We start from the raw sequence: 22212 nt of genomic DNA on the forward strand, positions 1-22212 counted from the left end.
TGGGTTTATCACATTAACAGTTACAAACATAAAATTAAAATTTGTAAATAGTTAAATTTGAAATTGATATTTACAAAAAGCATTTTTATTAAAGGGTATTCGAAAATCCGTAGCATTGATTAATTATTTGTCTCCTTGTTTGCTCCATCGTCATCGTATATTCGTTTTCGTCGTCTGCTACTTTTGCGTAGTTTTGTTTATTTTATTTGTTTTGCTTTGTTTTATTTTTGTTTGATTTACGTTTGGTCGTACGATTTACACTGCGCGAAATGCGAGTCTTAAGTCCCACTTGTATGTAATATTACAAATTTCCAATAAATTTGTTTTTTTTTAATGATTTAAATTAAAAGCAACAGGTTTTTATAGTTTCGTATGGGTTTTAATTAAAATATATATTAAAGCAGATTAAATAATAATTGCTTGAATTACATAAAATTATAGCACTTTTTTATTAGTGCTTAAGCGCTCTGTTTCCATCTCTTTCTGACAACCGGAGCTACCGAAACCACCTACTGCCACGCCCATTTTTCAAAGCGCTCTCCTCAAATTGTTAGCCTGTCGCCGTGTTTTGTTTTTCTTGTGCTGCTTCTTCTATTATTCGGTTGAGAGGGGGGGCGGGGCGGAGGGAAAGTGGCGAGTTTTTCTTTTCCTATTTAATTTTGTTTTTTTTTGTTTCGCCCTGTTTTGTTGTATTTTGTGTAGGTGTATTGACTTAAAGTTTGTTATACTTCTTTGCCTTTTGTCTTTCAGTTCCAGGTTCAATTTTGCTTCTTATTTACGCTTCTTCTTCTTCTTTTCCTTGGTCCTGGACATGTTTTTGTTGGCTTTGTTGGTTGAAGGAAACGCCTTCGAAACATTTCGTTGTTTGTCCTTCGGATGGCTTGGTTTGGAAAATTTCATCAAGTTTGTTATGACTGTTTTCAGTCTTGTATTATTTGTTTTATTTCGTTTCTTTGTTAAAACCCAAAACATTGAAATGAAAAAATGTACAAAAATGTAAACTACTTGTAACGCGTTTTCCTTCAAACATATCTGAACCTTAATCCATAAATTTATCGCTTTAGGAAATGCGTTTTCAAAAATCTTAAGTTTTTATACATTGTCACCGACAAAATCTTAGTGAAACCGGTATAAATAATCCCCTCATGAAATGAATAAGCAGACCAAAGAATGGTCGCGAGCTCGCCTATGTAAGCCTAAGGATAATCTTACCACCGAAGCGGGAAAACGAGAACGCTTTGTGCCGTCCTGCGAGCTAGAGGTAACTATACATAGTTGCTTTTGATTTAAATATCTTAAAGTAGTGGATTTTTTAATAATTAATTTAATACCTGCCCTTTGAAAAACCCACATAAGTAGGCAACAAAATAAATTCTCAATATAGAGCGAGCACACCTGGTTCCGTTGTCAATAATTCCTAATATTTCTTACATGCTGGTAATATCTTGTTGCTTAATTTTTTTTTTACAGTGCAGTCCGGTATCGATGTCGCACTTGATTGGCTGGGAGTACGCTAGAATTTGGCTGCGCGATCGCGACGAATTTGTGCAGCAACGCGAACGTGCTGTCAAAGCTAAATACATCAAGAATGACTTCGAGTGGTGGTTAAGGCTGCGAAAAACATCGAAAAAGTTCTGCAAAGTTGGGGCATAGAAGCGACAAAATAATGAGGACAGCGAAATTATTCCTATTCCATTTTTAAGGGAATATACAGTTATTAAAATAAAATATTTTCATACCCAACTTTACTTGGTTAGTCCAAATATTTGTATAGCCCTTTAAGGAGTTTATTATGTTGTAACTTGGATAGAATGGATTCCAGAATAGTTCCGGAAATGACTTGAAACTGTATTTCCGGCTTTCACATTTAATTTACATTTTAGCGTGGACACCTACCGCAATGGTTTGGTTATATGCTAACGCTTTCCTTAAGCTCTTGTAAAAGTTTTGTAAGTACTAGTGTTATACGGAGATTTTGTTAACAATTTCATTGAAGTATTTACATACGTAAGAATTTCAACAGAAATGTATCCTCCCAGTCGGGTTCATTTAAAAGGATTAACGGTATTTTGAAAAATAAATTATACAAAAAGATTTACAATCTATAACGTAGCTTAGAAAATGAATTTCAATTATCATTTTATTATATATTTTATAGAAATTGACTTGAATAATGTGGTGTCCATTGCAAAACGGATTAGCAGGACTAGACTTATATTACGAGTCATTTTTCGATTCTCCCACTTATGTATATTGTTCAATTGACCTTTGATAATACAAAATTGCCTAGATTTCAAATAATATTACGTATACTAAAATTTATATATGTATGAAGTTGTTAGCCAGTTTCTTTCTTTTTTTTTCCATGAAATATTGAAATCTTCCTTCCGTTTTGCTTTGAAGTTCAAGTTATTTATTATTTGTTGTATTCTGCAAACAGCTGTTTGCATTTCGGCCGGCGTCGCAAAAGCAACAATTTTCAACCGCGTAAAGCTTTTGGCCTCTTGAGCCATAATTTCATACAGGTTGCAGGCTTGGAAAAATAACTCAATCTGGACTCACCTACTCACTCTCACTCTCTCCCTCTCCCTCTTCCAACCTTTCCTTTATTCACTCACTCTCCCACGCGATTTTTGGAACAAAAACGACGGCAGAGGAAATGCAGCGCAGTCGACGCCAAAAGGGATATTTTATATTATATATTAAGCCCGTCCTTAAATATGAATTTCCCAATCCTATTCTTATTCAAATTATAAAATGTATATTTAGCTTTAAGTTTAAAATATTGTTAAGTCGTACTCGGCTTCATTACGTAAATATCTTATTCATATAATTTTTGTACACGTAGTGTCACATGATAGAGTAATCAAATAAATGCATTTGGTAATAAGCTGATCTTCTGGACATTCAAATAACTATGCTCAAAAACCTTGCTGGCCCTTGATTCACTTAATAACTCAATTTTAGGACTTTCAGTGGGTGGAAATTTCCCTGGCACCCACGCAAACGAACGGGTTAAAAGATAGTGAAAAAGAGAGAGCGCACGAAAGCAACAATTGCTTACTCTTATGCACAAAGAAAAAATACTAACAACTTCAATTTTTGCATTGAATTACATAGAATTCGATAGAAAAGCCCAGGTCAAATAAAAAATTAAAACAATAATTTAGATAACGACTTATTTGATGTTAGATATTAGATTTAATTCGGTTAATGGGTAAGTTAGAAGAAATAATGTAAATTTTTGCATTGCAATAATGAAGCAATGAAACAAGCTTTACGTTAACGTCACATGAACTACCGTTAGCGAGCGAACAGTGCAGAAAGCGCTCAAGAGCGCGGAGCATTCCAATGCGTTGGAGTAAGAGCGTGCAGAATTCGTGGGAGCAAATTGGCGCCCGAATCAGCCGCTTTTCGTAACTCACTCAATGCGAATTGTTTTCAAGCGCCGGAGAGAATCTATATAGAGGGGCTTCTCCGACTCGCTTCGAATATGTTTTTCGCAGCGCGCGCGTTCGCATCGGAAAATCAGAAAAGCTGGCAAGCGTTTAAAAACAAATTCGGCAGGTACAATTGTTACTTGTTTTCCCCTCAGTTGACTATTTCGTCGCAGGTTTTTGGCCAGCGGAAACCATCGTAATAACCGTTTATCGTTATTTTATTATATTCGCGTAAATCGTTGTTTGTTCAACCACAGAATACTTGTTGTTACGCATTTCGAAAATGGAAATGCGAAAATTTCCAAGCAGTGAAAATCAAAACGAATAAAATATATTGGCTGCTTTTCGTGTTTAGCGCGTACGTGTGTGTTTCTGTGTTAGTGAGTGCAGCAAGAAATAAAACCAAAAAGCAACAAATAAATAAATAGAAAACAAAAGCAAAATCAAATCCAAATTCAAAGGCAAATACTTGCAAAGTAAGTTGATAATATCAGAGTGTGGTGCTAGCATATGTTGCATTATTTTGCCCAGCAATTTACATGTTTTTCACATTTTCTTCTCTCACAAATGACAACTAACTAATATGGATGATATTAACGGTGTTTAGAGTTGGCTTTTCCATTGAGAAATATGAAAAAATGCGTTCAATATGTTAGCGTACACACACACACAAGCGGCGGCTAACTGTTGTTTGTGTGTATGTGGGTGAATTGGCAATAACGCGCACGTGTATTAGTGTGTGTTTGTTTTTGTTGCCTTTGCGGCCAAGTGGCAGCAAAACGTTGCAAGCAACAAAAACAATAACTACGATGGCAAAACAAGTGCAGTCAGCAAAACCAACTCAACCAGTGCCTCTCGCGCTCTCCCACTCTCTCTCTCTCTAATACCCAAGCCCACCTCCTGCTCCCACACTCACCCTTCTCCCTCGCACCCATTGACGCAACTGCATGGTCAGGGCTTCTTTTACTGTTACAAAGCTCATGCGTGGACCCAATAGCAAAATGAATGCACGATGTACTTAGTTCATTAATTCCGCCAAATCAGAAATTATAATTATAAATGTACGAGTTTAATGGATTAAAGTTAGGTGTACGTAATTTTTTTAATTGTATGACCACTTTGGTGAAGCATAACCGTGGTATGAAGCTATTACAATTTCATGAACTTGGCGGCATAAACTTTGCAATTTACTATCTATGGTCGTCTTTGGATTTTTGGCTTCGCGCTTTTTGCTCTTCGAAGTGCGCTGCTCTCTTTGCGCCAAACAAAGCTCGGCCGACACTTGTCGCGTCTTTTGGATATCTGGCCTCCTCCCACCGCCCACTGCCTCTTTACATATATCTTTTACATTTTTTGCTTTCATACACTGAATAAAATTATGGGTATATACCGTACTATCAAATGTTTCTGAGTAAAAATTAATTTAAATAAAAAATTTAATTATATAATTATAAAATTATTATATAATCACTTGTATTTAATGTTGTATGTGTTGCAAATCCATTAATACTTTTAAACTTCTAGGCTTAAAAACAAATGTCTGTGAAAAAAGTGGAATTCTTGGAAAGTGTATCTCTTTGGCTTTTCCACCTCGAGGCGTTTTCGCTTGAAGCTTTTGCGAGTTTGGTTCGATTTCCATTTGCGTTTAATTGCATTTATGCATTTTTAATCGAGTTTGACTTTGGTGAGCTTTTTACTTTGGCATATGCTAGATTGTCGCCCAGACACACGGGGTTTTTTTGGGTGAAAATGGGCTCTTGCTGATCCAAAAGATAAGTTTCAGTTTCGTCCTTCTTGGTAGTGAGATGTTTGGACAAAGTTTTCTAATTGGCCTTGACGCCGTTTTCAGAGTTTTAGTGCTACTAAAAGGCAAGAGTGCGAACTTTCTGCGTCTTTAATAAGATAATTTATTTGCAATTATAATTTGGTTCATTAAAGTTAATTGAATTAAGGGCAGGCGTTACATTCCAACCAAATGGAATGACAATGGGTGTGGGGTTAAAGATAAAAGGATTTTAGTTAGTGAGGAATATATTTTGTGATAATAACGGGTAATTAAATTTTTTTTTATTTTAAACTGAACCGCTATTAGGCAATTTTGGGCATTAAATAGTTAAAAGCTTTAGATACACAGTTTCAATGCGGTATACAAAACTTCATTAATTTTCGATTAATCTAGTATTTTTATACTATAATTTAAAAACCTTACGTCATTTATTGTTTTAAATCAAATTTTAAATTTAAATATTTTAAGATATTCCACTTCTCCAAAGAGGTTTTTTTCGAACAATTTTTAACTCACAGCCAACAGCTGTTGCATCCTAAGCAAACATTTGTATGTTTAACTTAGTCCTCTTGAAAGCTCAATTAAAGTCGCGTGTATAACCGCCCACTACCCAGGGATTCTCTAAACTTCTACACTCCGAACACACACGCCAAGTTTGCAACTTGGCATATGTTTATCTGCTAATCATGGAAATGCGATGCGGTGTTGCAAAATATTTATCTAGAAACGGTTGACTAAAAAAGAGGGAAATAAGCGAAACAGCTTTTCAGCCAAACTGCAAATGGGAAAGCAGCCCCCTTACCGGTTTCCCACTTTTCCGGCACGGCGACCATATGCCAAAAAGCTGAACCAAAAATCGCACACACATTTGGGGATAAAACGCGATGCGAAAAAAGCATAAGTAGGCTGCTGTGACATTTCGTTGTCTGGGTATACGCTCATCGCGAACAAGGATACAGGAGCATTAGGGTGGAGCAATTTGTTCGAAGCTAAATATAAAAAACTTCAATATTGATTAAACTTGTTCATGCATATAGGACTTAAACTAAGTAAAGATCTGAACTAAAATTAAGTGCTTTTTTTTTAATAGAAGAAATATTAAGATCAGCTATTTTTGCGGACTGTTGATTTCCTTTTAGCGCTTAAACCTTTATAAGAATATACTTGGCATTTCAAGACTTTCGTAAATTCAGAACTTGGCTTAGATTGACGCACCCTGATAAAAGCACACTTATAAAGGCACACATTTGTATATCCGCACATCGGCACACACAAATAATTCGCCGTGCTATGTATGCCAGTATGCCGAAAAAAAGGGCAAGACATAGCTTCACCCGCTTTTGTCGCTGCCCACGCGTCACGGGCCGAAAAGCAACCACCCCACTAAGCAGCCCGCCCAACTAACCCACCGCCCGCTAAAACCACCCAACGACAAGCTCACCCACTCAGCCATCGTGTATGCCTTAACATTTACCTTGTTGGCCCGAAGTTGTCCACCAAACATTTGTTGCACTCTTCGCGTAGGAACCGCTTCTCACCATGCTGTTTATTCACCAGGCTCTCTCCCCCACTGGTTCTCTCTCTTGCTTTCTCTGCCTTTCTCTTTCTCTGTTTACATTGCTCTCTCTTTGAGGTAGCCGACGCCGGTCCGACGTCATCGCAAAGGTCAAAGCAAAGCAGCGCGAGTAACTATATAAAAAACCCTACAATTGCACCGGAAAAAATGGATTTGCATTCGAAATTCATAAGTTTATTTAAAATAAATATTTTATTCATACATCTTTATTTCCAACAATAATTAATGACAAAAATAAAATAGTATATTTAGAACTTGATTTCTAATAAATAAAAAAAAAAGAAATAAATATTTTAATCTCTAAAAATATTCCATATGAAGTATACAGTGATTTAAAAAAAGTTACTTTTTTGAAATCTTTTACAGTACAATATGGTGTAGAACTTGTTTGAGTGCATTAAAGCTTTTTACGAAAATTTAAGGGATCCTGTAACTGGTGGGTTGGCCATTCTAAATGCCTCGAGGGGCGGTGGTGCGGATGGCGTGTGGGTGACTTCGGTGGGTGTCCAACCATATGGTCAATTCAATGCACTGAGTAAATTGCTCCTTGGCGGAGGCAACGCTTCATTTGGTTTTCAAATTGAATAGGAAGCGTCGCGACATTGTCGGGCGCCTCGCTGCCACCCACTTTCCCGAATATATGTATACTCCCCACCGCCCTTGCATTTGAGGATTCGTCCTCCGCTAATTGAGACATTTGTCAGTTTGCGCAAATGAGCCACCATTTCTCAAAGGCACCCTCTCATTGGCCACGGGAATTAGGAGACGGAAAGTAAGGACTTATTCCCGACAGCAATTTCGTATTTTAATCGATTATACCCAATGGACCTATTTTAAATATTTAGATTTAAAAACGCTTTAATGAAATTTTATAAGATTTTAATATCTTTTCCTATTTTGGGCCAAATATTATAATAGAACGGACAAGAAATTTATCCTGTAACAAATATATGTAGCATTGGTTTCTTGGATGTTTTTTTTTTTTTTTTTTTTTTTTTGACAAGTTCGAATATCCTTTTGCGTGGCTTACTTAAAAACTGTTCGCTTAATCAGCTTGGATGGCGTTTTTCTTATGTTTGTGGATGAACTAGGAATGTCCTGCAGTCGGCCCTTTTCAGTTGGTTTTGACTTTACCAACTGTTCCGTTGTCTTGACTTGACTTGGCTTCTTATTAATTTTTTTCTCAGCGACCGACGATAAAGGAGTCTTGGGTATTAATTTCTTTTTCTTTTTAAGTGACTTCTCCGGAGATTCTTCTTTGTCAAGGGCCTCCATCTCAGACATCAATGTCTCGAAGGTCACATTCATCAAAAAGTAGCGACCTTTTGAATTTACCTTTTTTTAAGGTGTGGTATAAAAATAAGTTTAAGTATCTCACCGTCGAGTTTCTGCAGGAATCCCAAGCGATGGCCCATTTCAAGGGTTTGTTTCACAGGCTCTTTAAGCTCATCTTGCGATAATTCCGTATTTTTGGCTATGGTTACCACTATTTCTCGCAGTGTCGCCGGCGCTTTCAACAACTGAAGTGTGTGCACTATAATAGCCCCATTAAAGTTGGGCATTTTTTTCGATATTTGTGTAATTCTGTATAAACGTGTGCTATCACTAAAATCGGTTCTAAGAACTGAGAGTTACGTGCAAAACACAAAATACAACTGGCCAGCTGTTAGTCAGATTTCAGTGACAACCAAGTTCTCAGCATGCTTTAATTTAAATATTACAAAATCCTACACTTTTAAATAACACAATTATTTTAAAGAAATCTATTAATTAAAAGAGAATAGTACATATTGATAGAAAAATACCTGTACCTTGATTGTACTCTGTTCGCTGGCATTTGAATCCTTGGCCAAGTTTGGACCGCCATCCAGTTGGTAACAAGACTTACGTAGACTGGCCGACGTCAAGCGCTTATCTATCAGCCTTGCAGAAGCTGGCCAATATAAGCGGATTTAGCCATATCTATCAATAATCCCCGACTCACAACAACAGGAGTGGTAAAAGAATTGAGCAAACTTTGCCGCTCTCTGTTCTCCAATATTGGCTTCTGATATTTACATCAGGGACGCCTTTCTGCTGACGTTTTTCGCCACTGCTGTTTCTAATCAGCGTGGTCTAAATATAGAATCCCTGACCGCCCACACTTTGGTAATCGAGCCCAGAATATATACCATATGGAGGTTTAATTAAACTGGGTTGTGCAAAAAAGAAAAAAAAAAAACGGCACAAAAAAGCGAATGCAAAGAAAACAATAAAGGATGTTTATACGCACGCCAAAGTTTTCGTTATCAATCATTTTTATAGTGGCAATTAAAGCCTCAACAGCTGTCAAAGTCAACTGACTAACAAAGATGTCAATGCTCAGTCATCTTCAACTTCAGGCAATGGCGAAATCGATGAAAAGGCGAACAAAAAGCACTAAACAAAGTTAAAATGTTATTAATGCCTATTAAGTACAAAAACTACGCCAGTTCCAGTGCTGCCAAGGACAGTTGGAAAGCAGTGCCGTTTACTCTTGATATTGACAGTCAACGGTAATTTAATCAAAAAGTGTCAGAGTTTGCCATATGGCTGCCACTGAACCGAACGTTTGAAAGTCAATAAAAAAAATGGTTAAAACGAATGTGACAGCTAGAAATATATCGTTTCTCCGATGCTCTTTTACGTACATATATATATTGTACTCTTTTTTAAGTATTTGTACATCTTAACTTTAAAGGCTTAAGAAAAATTTGTGATATTATTTGGCAATTTTATACAGAAATATTCATTTTAAATTGAATTAAACATTAAAATATTAAAATGTTTCCAATGTAAAGTAATTAAATAACTTTTAAATGGGAAAATGTACGCTCAGAAACTGAAAAAGACCGAAAAGAAGCCAATAAAATTAATAATTGTTCAATATTGTTGTATGAGCTCCTTCTTTACGTTCTATTTTAATAATAAAATAAACGATTCATGGAAAAAGAACAATAGGATCTTAAAATCAATAACGAATATTTCCAACGCAAATTTTATGTGCATGTTTGCATATTAATTAAAACGTAAATTTCAATGTAAATAAAAATTCAACAATCCGGTGATTTACAATAAGTTCTTATACATTTTTTGCCCTTCACTTTGCTGGCCCTAAAGCACATTAAAGTATGCTATGATTTCTGTTTTTTCTTTGTCTGTTTGCCGTAAATGTATCTGTGTGTGTATGCAGGAATGGTTTTTGTAGGTGGGTTAAATTCTATTTGATTTCCGTTTCGTATAGACCTAAAAATAGAAGCGTTGAAAAATCAGGGACAACAGCTCTCCGCCCAGAGCGAACATTTATTTAAAATGTTTGATGTTTTCCTCGGTTAAATGTAGCCTTTTGACTCTAGCCCAAAAATGAAATACAAACACCGGACTACCAGGAAATTCGTTTGTTGATTGTTTTGCCCCAACGTTTTGCACACTAGAAATAAAAGAATTTCAAAATGGCAACACACTTGCGCACGGAAATTCTTTTCTCAAAATGCCATTTAAAATGCAGTACAAATGTTATTTTAACACTTGTCACTGTGCACAGCCATAAAACACGAACGAGGTATTTTATGAAGTCGGTAGGTGAAAGCAGAAGGCGTGTTTAGAATGACACGCTTTTCACTTATTATTTATGGCAAATGAGAAAAGCTGAATTGTGAACAATGCTGCAACGGATTTTATTGGACAGGAAATTCAGGCATATTTACGGCTCAGAATGGATAGAATGCAAGCATTTATTAAGGTTTAGGTAAAGCACTTTAAATAAAATACGTATGAAATAGATAACCTGAAAACTAAAAAAACATCAATACTAAAAATTTGACATATATATGTCGATTTGAAAACCCATTGCCTTTATGTCAATGGTTTCTCTTGACTCACTGAATTGCTTCAAGTTTAATTTGTTAGCCAAATACGCTTAATTGAACTGAAATCTTCTATACCAAACGGGCAAACACACACACACACACATTCGCATCTTCTTTGACATTTATGCAGAGTCAACCTATAAGCACACAGTGCGACCCATAGGTGAGTGTACATGCGAGTAGTGTGTGTACATGTGTGATAAACGGCAGCCTCTGCAGCCTGACAGTTATACTTGCTGTGTTTTATTCGAAAGGATGACCTGCCCGGCAACCCCAACCCTTATTTTTCCTCATTGTGAACTTACACCACCAAAAAAAAAGAAAAATACTGGCGAAGCCTAATTATATCGAACGAATTTAGCATATTTTCATATTAACATAACTTAATAATCTTTAAAACTAAGGCCCAGTAGCATGTCTGGATATAAATGTTATATATATTTAAAAATTGATTTAAAACTTAATAAAAAATTTATAAACGCTTACATTTGACAAACTGTTTAATCGAATAGGCATTTCAGACATATCAAAAGAATTTTTTTTTCAACTTTTTGTATTATGTATGTCTTGTTTAGTGATGCCAGCTTTAACGGTAATTGTTTCAATGAGCTCCATGAAATTTCTTTGCGTGCCTCGTGTTCTCTGGTGGTCTGTCTGCAGATCATGTTCTCTGTGTATGAAGACCATGCAAGTGACAAATTATATGCACAATGGTGGGGCATGGTGGTTGGGGAACTGGGGGGGGGGGTACAGATGAGTTGTGTGAAAGTGTCAGCATCAGTGTCAGTTTGGGTTTTTCCAAGTAAAATGTTTTATGAGCAGGCAGCGAGACATTTTTGGCCTTGGTAAAATATGAGTTGCATTTTGCAGCTCCCTGAATACGGGCAATAAACTGTGACCTGCTCCACCTATGTATGTGCCAGATACATAGTCGTACATACGTACGTACGTATCTGGTATCTCATATATCAACTAATTGCAATTTGTTTATTGTCCATGTGTGTGTGTGTGCCATCCTTGTTTTGTGGGCTTTGTAATTTTGTTTTATGTCTGGGACGTGCCTTCTTGGCCAATTGGAAATTTTATACCCATAGATTGGCAATTTTAATTGACTTGTTTTCCACAGCAAAGCAGACGACAGACAGCTGTTGCGAAATGTGATTTGCATATGGTTAATTCACAAGAATTAAAGCCAAGCCCGGCTGGAGCAGTCTAAATATCAACAACATATACTGTACTGTTTAAGACATTTTGATTGGGCATAAGCCTCTTTTCTAGCTTAACCAGCATTAAGTGGGCTCCTACACTCGCTTGGCGATGCCCAAAAGTATGCCACTTTAAACAGCAATTGTATTCTCTTCAATTTTTCCCCAACTCAATTAATTGAAGCCATTTCTTTTGCTTACTTTCGTGGGGGTTGTTCCACTGTCACAAATTTTCTCGTCTGACGCTGATCGTTTGCGTCATTTTCATGCGGGCAACTTTTACGCACTTGCGTCTTAATTACTCACACCGCATTTGAGCCGCCTTCGTTTTGCCTCCTTTCGAACGACTTTTCCGGACTCCCGCCGTTTCCATTCCATGTCTTGGCTTAAATCCTTAAGCTCCTTTCACAGTTTGCCTGTCTGCAAGCCGCTTTCTACATTTGTTTTACAACCTACGGGGAGTTTCGATTAAGGTTGTAAAGCCATTTAGCCGAGAGTGATATGTACATGTTTGATGAGAGATTGATAAAAGAAAGATAAATATAAATAAATACGCTTTTATTGTTGTTCAAATTTGTTGTTTATTGTTCAAATAGCTCAAATGGTAATAAAAACTGAAGTGTTTTAGCTTCAATTCATTTGAGTACTATATTTTTATAAGTTTAATTTAATTGAGTTTTTTAATGTGACTTGAGAGAGTATTTCTGAGTTCATTTAGCTACCGAAAAAGTATTTTTTATCAGGATTTCCTTTCTGTGACGCCCACCCATTCAGGAAAATATAGGCTAAGTGGCGCTTACAGCTTTTCGAGTTTTGCGTTTTGATATCTACCCTTAAAATAATGGTTATACGTATTAATTTACAGATACAGATAAGTTGCGATAGAAATTAACATAAATTTATAATGGAATATATTTTAAGTGCAACTTATTCTTTTGCAGTCTATATACTTATAATCCAAAAAGTGTATTTACTCGTTGGCTAATAAGTTTTCCATGGCAGTCTTATCAGTTGAGCAGCTTAGGCTACCGTTCATATAAATTTTCCCTTTGTGCGGCTCCTTCATCCTCCTTCTCGTTTTCCCTCCCAAAGTCATCATCATCGTTGTGTTCGAGGACCGCTGCAACATGTTTGCATTTCATTTGTTAGCAAGTTGTCAACCTTTTATCTATGTTATTATGTCTTGCCTACATAGCTGCTCCTTTTTTACTGGCTTCGCTCCTTTGTGTTCCACTTTATCTTATTTTCCACGCTTTTTTTTTGCTTAGCTTAAAGTTAAGCATTTAAAGTTTTCCACAAATGGTATAATGGCGAGCTGTGGGGGCGGTGGCCTGTCATTAGTCAAACGTCATGTCATGTGAATGGGGCGTGATGAGCGTGCAGCGAATTTATCATTGGGCCGCATCTAAGATAAGACCGGGCCACGCGTCGTATGCGCAATAAAACAAATTAATACAAATATTAATCATACGCCGCGTGGGACCAAAATGCCAAAGATCAAGAAGTGGCCGGCCAAAAGTGTAAGCGAAACATCTAAAGGGTCAGCCACGTGCAAAATTCTAACATCTCTCATTTCCGATGCGTAAGCCAATTGAAATGGAAAATTATAGCAAATGGTGTAATTGTTATGCAAATAGTCATTTATATTTAATAACATTGATAAAGGAAAAAAATATATATAAATAAATATATAAAAACAATGTTCATAAAGCGAAAATTTACCAAAATGTTCTTAAATATTTGATAATATCCTTTGGCCGGTGGTCATCAAATTGAAGTATAACTTGTTGCATTTTGTGGAGCTGAAAGCTCCAAATTGACTTCGGTTTTTCGTTAGTTCCTTACACATGCGTCATGAGAGTGGGTGGCAACTCAGAGAAAGAGTGACAGAGAAACGATTTTTCGGGGGAAAACTGAGAGAACATGAAAAATCTACTCATTGCTGAGAGCTTGTGGACGTTTGAGTGGAAATTTCTGAGTGGGAACATGCAATCTTTGCAGTAAGCGAACTTGCAGAGCAAAAAACCTCACCTTAGTTAAGCTTAATGAATTGTTAAATTTTGTAAATTGACTAAATTTGCTGACCATATTTTTAGGACAATACTAGTAATATATGAAATTGCTACAATTTCCAAAAGGGCCACTTATGAACGTTTCTGCAAACAAGAGTTGTAATATTTTTATTTAATTTAAAGTGCGGTTTACTTTCCAACTTGTTGACTTTGCTTGGAACTTGGAACTGCAGCAATTCCCTTACTTATGCAGTTGCTTTATTTATTTTTTTTACCATCGTGCGTGGCTAATTAAATTTGTTGGCTTACACACACACACACATAGTGAAGGCGCACAAAGATACGGATATGGTCACACAGATAGTAAAAGTATGTGGTTCCCCCTGAAAACCCTTTCCATGTCATTCCTTTGGTGTGGAAAACTTAATTGCATTTTTCCAAGTTTGCGAAGAGCACATCGCTTTGCAACTTTTCCCCCACAGCTGGGCATTATTGATAATACCGAGGTAGCAAACGGTTGAATGACTTTGACTCACATTTATGACTGGGCACTAGGTGTTTCAGAGATAATTTTTGCAAATAGTTTTATGGTCACGCATAATTCAATTTAGTGGGCGCACATTAATTATAATTTTCTTTATTTTATTATTCTTCGCTATTAAATTTTACAACACCCCCACCCCACCCCGTTTACGTAATTATTGGAGTGTGCAAATATTTGTTTTATTTGGGAATGTTTCTGCATTTCAATTATGAAAGTATGTGTTCGGAAATGGAAATGAGCTCCCAAATATTTTGCGGCTATTTTGTAAACAGGTTTCCCTATTTCGCTGCCATCCACGCCAAATGAAATGCACTGAAATATTATCAAATACATTTTGAGATAATTTCATCCAATTGTTTTCATTTTGGTTTATGATATTTGTTTTGCGGCAGGCTTCTAAGCGAGCATAATACAATAAATAACAAATAATATGAATAAAAACGAGTTTGTTTATTTTTATGCAAACTAATTCTATATAAAAGTTCAACCAATTAGCGCTAATACATTTTGTTTGGCTTAATGTGCAGCAATTAATCATCTTAAATATTTAATATTTTGTTAATATATTGACTATTAAATGGCGTAAATATTAGCGCTTTTATTAAGTCTATTAAAATGTGCAAACAAATGTTTAATTTAAATTTTGTAGACTTATCCTAGTTAGCATACAGCTAGTATATTTGTATGAGGGAATGCATACTTTTTTTTTTAGCTCTGGGATGAACAGAAAGTAAAGATTAAATATCTTTTCAGCGTAATATTAATATTGCAATACTATATACTTTGCAATATTGAAAATACTATACTATAAAATATAAAACTTTGAGCGTTGAATATAAAACATAAAAAAGATGCACATAACAAGTGTTTAAAAATAAGAAATAAGTTTTTCTACAAGCAGAATTCATTTACATACAAGCCCATCGGAATTTTCATTATTTTGCCAACGAACCTTTGATGCCCAAGCTTAGTATGTAGTCTCTCTAAACACGCCGACATATTTAAGTGGTGTAAATTGAATAGAAAATAACTTCCGGTATATTATATAAATAATTCATCGATTTGGCTGGCCGCACAGCATTTTCTGCCAGCCGGACACATTGCTCATACGCCAGGTCGGCCGCATAAAATATTGAAATTGTTGACCAAAACACAATTTGCACACACATTTTGCATATTGACCAATCTCCGTGTGTGCGTGTTGGTGTGCAGGAAAAGTTGTTGAATGCATTTTCATTTGCATTTGTGCAGACTTAGCTGATTTTGCCATCGTTCCCCAGATGTTTCTTTTTTTTTTTACATTTGCTATGTGGGTTTTGGTTTTATTTGATTGCCGGTGTGGCATTTAATGCATTTAAAGTAAAAAGCATTTAAATTAAGGGCTTAGACCTGCGGCATTTATTTACAAGCATTTACTATTAATTAACTGGCTTACATTTTGATTCTATTCAAAATTTAGTTTGCTTATAATTCGTCAACAATGGTTTAGTTCACAATTTAGAGGATTCCAGTAAATTCTATTTTTTTTTAAATATTAAGTGGCATGTACGGAAAAAAGAATAGGAAATCAATTAAAAAAATTTAGCTCAGTAACTTTGCTCTTTGACTTGTTTATGTTTTGCCAATAAAACTATGTTTTTCCAACAAAGTGAAGCCAGCTCCTTTCTCAAGTTTCGCATACATTTTCATTTATAGCTCTCGTTTTCTACTTGAATTTTTGATTTGCTTTTAATTAAAATAAATATTTTATGGCTTTCGATAAACAATCTGCAGAGGAGCATAGGAACAGAAGTGGCAAGGCAATACAAGTCAAACTTTCTCCTCGAACTTGAGAGGGCAAAGTTGATTGAAAGTGAAAAACTCTTTGACTTTTATAATTTTCCTTCACTTTTCCGTTTCGTTTCAGGCATTGCCAATCCGAAAGGTGTAAATAATTGAGGCCTAAAACTTGGCCCCTGTGTTTATCCAAGTTCAACTTGTGATCGCCCATTTCACTTTAAGCAACATGACACTTTTTCCGACAATTTTTAAAGGCAATCTCAACAACTCGCAACTGTTGTCAAAACAGAATCTCAGCTTGCACTCTCTGATTACTACGATGAAAATCAGCTATTACTAATCAACGATAAATAAGAGAGTTTCGCCTGAAAAAAAAAATGGCAGCTGCTGTCTTGGAAATTAACGAAAACCAATTGGAGCTGGTTTGCGATGAATGCGATTATTACGGCGCCACAGACACCATATTTATTGATAATAGTACCCAAACCGATGGCTATGATGATGACGAGTCTGAGCTAAAGCCTTTGAAACCCAGACTGAGTCAGATTGTGGAAGAGGAAGCGGAAATGGAAGGGACAGTCAAAGAGGAAATGGACACGCAAGTGGAAACAAACGGTATACAAAGCGATAGCAATGGCGTTAGTGATGTGAAAACCGCGATTAATGGCAATGAATCGATCGTGGCGGAGGAGATCTCTGAGGAGGAGCCTCCAGTTGAAGCGAGTGTACCACATGTTGTCCAGGAACTAGTCGATTCCGATGATGAGGTGGAAATCGACGACGTGACCAGGCTAGCAGGCTTGACTTTGGGCATGGGCTATGCTCGCATTATAGACTACGATAACTTGCGCATTATCGAGCATGTTATCGAAAGCGACGATGAGGACGATAACAATGTTGCAGCAGCTGGTACAGCGGCAACATCAGCGGAATTGCAGCAGGCCTGCCATGATTTGGTGACTTTCATCGGTGAAAGCTATCAGGTAATCGAGAGGTCAGGTCATAGTCGTGAACCCACCGCAACTTTGTCGGTGGTGGACAACAACAATAATAATCGAAGTAGCGAAGTATCCACAAACGGTCGTGGCGCCATCACCGATAGATCAAAATCAACCCGGAAAGTGCACAACGGGTTGCAAGTAAATCAAAACGCATCCACTAGTGCAACAGCAACCAGCAGCAGCAACAGCAAAAGCAACAGCAGCAACAACACTGCTGCAACATCTAACAGCAGTGCGTTGATAAAGGCTTACAAATCGAATCTTACCCCCTTGGCGCCGCCCTTTCAGCCCGCCGCCTTGAAGGCCAAGCAGCTGCAACAATCGTCGCTGCCCAGCGGCAACATGTCCTCGGTGACGACGACAACAACCACAGCTTTGGGCTATACCGCCTATGAGCAGACAACGGTCTACTATCAGCAGCAAGTTCAACAGCAGCAGCAGCAACACCCACAACAGCAGCAACAGTTGTCACCCAAGCAGCAGCAGCAGCAGCAGCAGCAGCCGCAGCAACAGCAGCCAATCTGCGCTCAACATGGAGGCTTGCCGCATATTCATGGCGCCCAACTGCTGCCCGTGCAGTTGATAGCCCTGCCACCGAATGGAGTAACAGCAGCAGCTGCAACAGCAGCAGTAGCAGCAGCAGCAGGAGCAACTGTGGCAGCGGCCGGAACTCCAGCAGCCGCAGCAGCGGGTGGTGCCGCAGCAACATCTTTGACTGGCGCCGCTTGGCCACTTGTGGAGGCGCCAATTTACATCGACATCAATGGCGAATATCGCAGCTATTGCCCGGCACATGGACCACCGGCCGTGGCAGTCCCAAATGGCGCCATCGGCCATCATCCCCACATTCATGCCCATCCTCCGCACACCCATTCGCATGCCCATCCTACACATTCGCATCACGCACAGCAGCAACAGCAACAGCAGCAGCAGCAGCAGCAGCAGCTTCATCATCACCATCAGCAACATGGGCAGCATCAGCAACATTTGACGCCATCGCCAGTGACAAATGTTAATGGAAATATAGCACAGGCAGCAGCAGCAGCAGCTTCAGCGCCTAGATTGCTGCTGCAACTGGACGCAGCAACTGTCCAGCAGCAACAGCAACAGCAGCATCAGCAGCAACAACAGCATCAGCAGCAACAGCAGCAACAAATCGTGGCCGCTGGCAAGCGTAGCAAAGTTTATCGAGGTGAGTGGCCGTTTTATGACATTTGTTGTACAGTTTTTATTCCTGTCCATGATGCCCGGGGCTATTTGGGTCCATATAGTTTGCCCAAAGAATGGCCCATGCACTAATAAAAAAAAAGAGTGGCTCTTCCGATTAATCGTTTGTAATCATAGTCTGTTTCCATGAGGAACTTTTTACATATCAACTGCATTAATTTTCTCTAAATGCAGTTTGAAACAGCTCAGCATTGCATTTATGTTTTTAAAACAATCTATATTTATTAATATTATTCGCGTTAATACGCAACATTTCTTTCAGTGCACTGACCACATATATAGCCTGTACGATCTAAAGTGTCTTTCCTGTAACTTTGGCCATTACTTTCCGCTTTGATTCATGATGCCAACATGTAGGATGAGAGTTACATGGCGCAACCGAGACCCTATTTCCGGACCCCAGCCCCCTCGCGTAGCCTCTTTTCGAACCGTCTGGAACCGGCCAGGGACTTAATCAGTTAAGCAAAGCCAACTGAGATGGCTAGCTAGCTTGGTATTGGTAGTATGTGTGTCGCCGCAGTCTGGGTTAAAATTAATTTCGAAACCGTTGGGCGCTGCCTTTGTGTGCGGATTGTTTGCTTTTTGGGCCTGGCCAAAGGTAGCGAAAGCATTGGTTAAGTTCTTGGCTTGTTTGCCCGGCTTATTTGCCAAATAATCTGTTTGTTTGGCCATGCAATAAGTAGTTCTGGCCCCGGCGCCAGTTGACATAGGCAGGTTGCACTGTGCCTTGCCATCGACGAGATGAGACGAAACATGAAGCGCCGAAGTTGAATGCAAATTAAGTGGTAATTGTTTTAGCGGCTATCTTTGCAATGTGGAATGATGGTTAATGGTTTATATAAATATATTAAATAAAGAATATTCTTGCTGAAGCATATGTGTATGTGTATGCTTACTTAACCAGTTGTCTATTGTTTGGACTGTTTCTGTTGCACAATCATCAACGAAAGCTCAGCTCTATTTGTTCGTCTTGATTGCCGGCTATCAATGGCATCCGTTTGGATCGACACCTGGCAATTGGCCTCCAGTGATGGCTGTGTCTCCTGTTGACTTTATCCGGCGACATCTAATCGGATTCATTTTTGCCATTTCAGCTGTGTTTCAATTTGCATTTGCCGCCGTCCGAGTCCTGGGGCACTCATGTCCCTATCTGCTCGAGTTCGCCGGATTGCAGGATAGTGTATATTGGAGTCATCACAGTTGGCGACACTCCCAGGCAATTTTCTGCGCCAACTTGACCATATCCAGCTGTGTGTATGCAGATGACACTGTGTCACCAGAGTTCCCGGATTCTTTCAGTCCATCCCCCCCCATCACCCCATACCCCCATTCGCCGTTTTCCCCCTTTTTTCTTTTTTTGTTTTTGTTCCACTGCCAAGTTTTCCGGGGAAGTGTTCTCCTCATAGCTTCGCTCATTTTGAATGTAGATTTTTCCACTGGTCCGCCACACGCTGTGGTCTTATGGACTTCTTCGATTTTTGCAACTTTGTTGCCATGTTCGCCATGCCATCATCGCGCATCTCCCTCTCCGTTTGCCCCGCGCTTGTCCCTTTCGCACGCACTGGCTACAATTGGTGTCCATTTCCCATTGTTGCCTGCGCCGCTTTTTCGCAAATTTTCACTTACACATACGAGTTTTGCAGTTTTTAACTATGTTTTTTTTTTTTTTTTGTTTCCATGCCCGGCTATTTGCCAAAAACATTTTTTATCTCCGTTTAGCTATATTTCTCTCTACACCATATTTTTCGCTCTCTCTCCTCTCTCCGTTTGTTCGCTGTTTTCTTTTTTTGCAATGGGTTTTATTTGAGTGCTGGTTTTTATTTTTTATATTTGCGCGACTCGTTTCATGAATATTCTCAAAATTAAAATAAATATTCTTAAAAAAAATAATTTTTCAGCCCTATACTATGTATGCATTTTTAAAAATTCTTTATTTTTATTTGCCTATAAAATTATTAAGTGGCTTTTACAAAAGATTAATTTTGAAATCTCTAACAAAATATACATTTTTAAAAATTCTTTATTTTTATTTGCCTATAAAAGTATTAAGCGGTTTTTACAAAAGATTAATTTTGAAATCTTTAATAAAATCATAATTGTACTAATTTTATATTATATCTAATTCCTAACTCGTTCATGGTTTTATAATAGTTATATATATCTATCAAATTTCATTGAAGTTTATATTACAATATAGCTCAAAGCTACTATTACTTTTGGGTTAGTGTAGCCCGAAAACTGCGGGAATTGCTTTCCTGGATTCTGGAAATCTTTTGGCTTGTTGGCTCTTTGGTGAGAGTAAAGTGCGTACCATGTGGCATGCATCATTCTTGCCGACTGCACTCAGTCAGAGTCGACTGTCGCCAATGTCCATATCCCTGGGCAATGCACATCCTCGTACCCAAACTCGTCCGCATCCATGTCCATTTCGATGCACCCATGTCCAGTGTCAATTTCTACCATTCCCATTGCCTTTTGCCTGCCAGTTGAGCGGATTTCTTTCTCCGCTTTGCTCACTCTTTGTTTTTTATTTCGTATTTTTTTCTCCTATTTTTCTTTCTTATGTTTTTTTTTTTTTTTTTGGCTATGGCCAGTGCAGGGATCAGCCGCCTGTTGTCATAATTTTAGCACTCACTGTGCGTTCTGCTATTCTTTTCTTTTTTTTCTGTTTTTTTCTTAACTGGAAATGCGTTTTCATCCCCTTCCAACGATTTTAATGTCATTTGCTCTGGCTGATTTTTTGCACTGACTGCGTTGAATTTGTTTATTTTTCATGGTGTAATTTATTTGAGACTCGTTGCCGCTGCCACTGTTTGTTGGTAGGTTGGGTAGTTGGGTTGTTGGTAGCGGCATCCCATTGGTTTATGGCTTGTAAGTTGTTTATTATTAATGTTTGGCTTATGCTGGCAGTTGTCGGGCCTCCACTGGGCTTGCTTGCTTTTCGGTTCAGCTCAGTTCGGTTCGGTTCGGTTTGGTTTGCTTTTGGTTGCACTTTACGGGCATGAGCTCATAATGAAGTCATAGTTATCTGCCGCGCCCCCCTCCCCCCCGCTTTTTTCCATATCTGTGGGCCATAAAATATACGCGTATGCGTCATATTGCGACAATGCTCGGTACCAACCCAGTTCCTACCTCCCCCCCCCCTTTCCACTACCCGACGCCATTCGCGTCCTCTTCATTTTCAGCTTCCGAAAATTTCCCGCTCCCATTTTCCAGCCGCACTGCATGCTCTTGTGCATTAGCAGCACTTATGTATTATTCGCATTAGTCATGCAGGGTTTGCTTTATGTGACTATGCCATATGTATACACCTACATATGTAGTACATATATACACAAAGCTAAAAATGGAGCATTCCTTGAGTTTTTATTTCACTTATCACAATAGTAAATTCAATTTAATAGTGCTTGAATTATCACTTTATATATTATTTATATATAATATATATATTTCATTTTTATATTTATTAAAAACGATTTACGAATTTCCCTTAATTCTAAGTAAATATATTTTTTGGAATATGCTCAGTTCTGTGAATCAAAATGATCATCATAATCACGATTTTAATCTCGAATTAAGAAATAAAAGCAGCACTTGTTGTGCGAAGTAAATCAGTTCGATTTTCAACTTGGTCGTGATAATGTTTAAGCTTCTTATATTAGTTTTGTTCTGCGCGATAATGAGCGAGTTGTGCTATGGATTTAAACAAAGTATTGCTGACGAACCAAAATCGGACAGTATTACCAGCAAGTCGA

The 22212-nt window shown here is 37.9% G+C and overlaps 3 protein-coding genes and 1 non-coding gene across 5 annotated transcripts in view; 2 read left to right on the forward strand and 2 right to left on the reverse strand.

The window, feature by feature from the left end:
• The first annotated feature begins 1023 nt into the window (after window positions 1-1023).
• CG31816 (uncharacterized protein) lies at window positions 1024-1741 on the forward strand. The gene is made up of 2 exons (NM_165166.2): window positions 1024-1261; window positions 1471-1741. Exons 1-2 carry the CDS (start codon window positions 1151-1153, stop codon window positions 1651-1653), a joined length of 294 nt encoding a protein of 97 aa, NP_723977.1. The 5' UTR covers window positions 1024-1150; the 3' UTR covers window positions 1654-1741.
• A 1752-nt stretch (window positions 1742-3493) lies between these two features.
• Window positions 3494-22212, forward strand: part of mtgo (miles to go) — a 118203-nt gene continuing 99484 nt past the window's right edge. The window contains exons 1-2 of the mRNA NM_001144357.2: window positions 3494-3916; window positions 16357-18422. Of these exons, the coding sequence (NP_001137829.1) occupies window positions 16607-18422 (1816 nt within the window). The 5' untranslated portion in view covers window positions 3494-3916; window positions 16357-16606. The remainder of the gene's footprint in view (window positions 3917-16356; window positions 18423-22212) is intronic.
• On the reverse strand, window positions 7659-8437 carry CG5968 (uncharacterized protein). 2 transcript variants are annotated; one of them, NM_001273576.1, is made up of 2 exons: window positions 8181-8437; window positions 7659-8124 (listed from the first exon to the last, which is right to left on the reverse strand). In NM_001273576.1, exons 1-2 carry the CDS (start codon window positions 8362-8364, stop codon window positions 7829-7831), a joined length of 480 nt encoding a protein of 159 aa, NP_001260505.1. In that variant the 5' UTR covers window positions 8365-8437; the 3' UTR covers window positions 7659-7828. The 2 variants fall into 2 exon arrangements, with proteins under 2 accessions (NP_001260505.1, NP_609797.1); NM_135953.3 differs by having other exon boundaries at window positions 7801-8124.
• Window positions 19528-19675, reverse strand: snoRNA:Me18S-G1506. The gene has a single exon (NR_163227.1). It is a non-coding gene; the product is annotated as a snoRNA:Me18S-G1506 (small nucleolar RNA).

Source organism: Drosophila melanogaster, chromosome 2L (genome assembly GCF_000001215.4).
Source record: "Drosophila melanogaster chromosome 2L".
NCBI lineage: Eukaryota > Metazoa > Arthropoda > Insecta > Diptera > Drosophilidae > Drosophila > Drosophila melanogaster.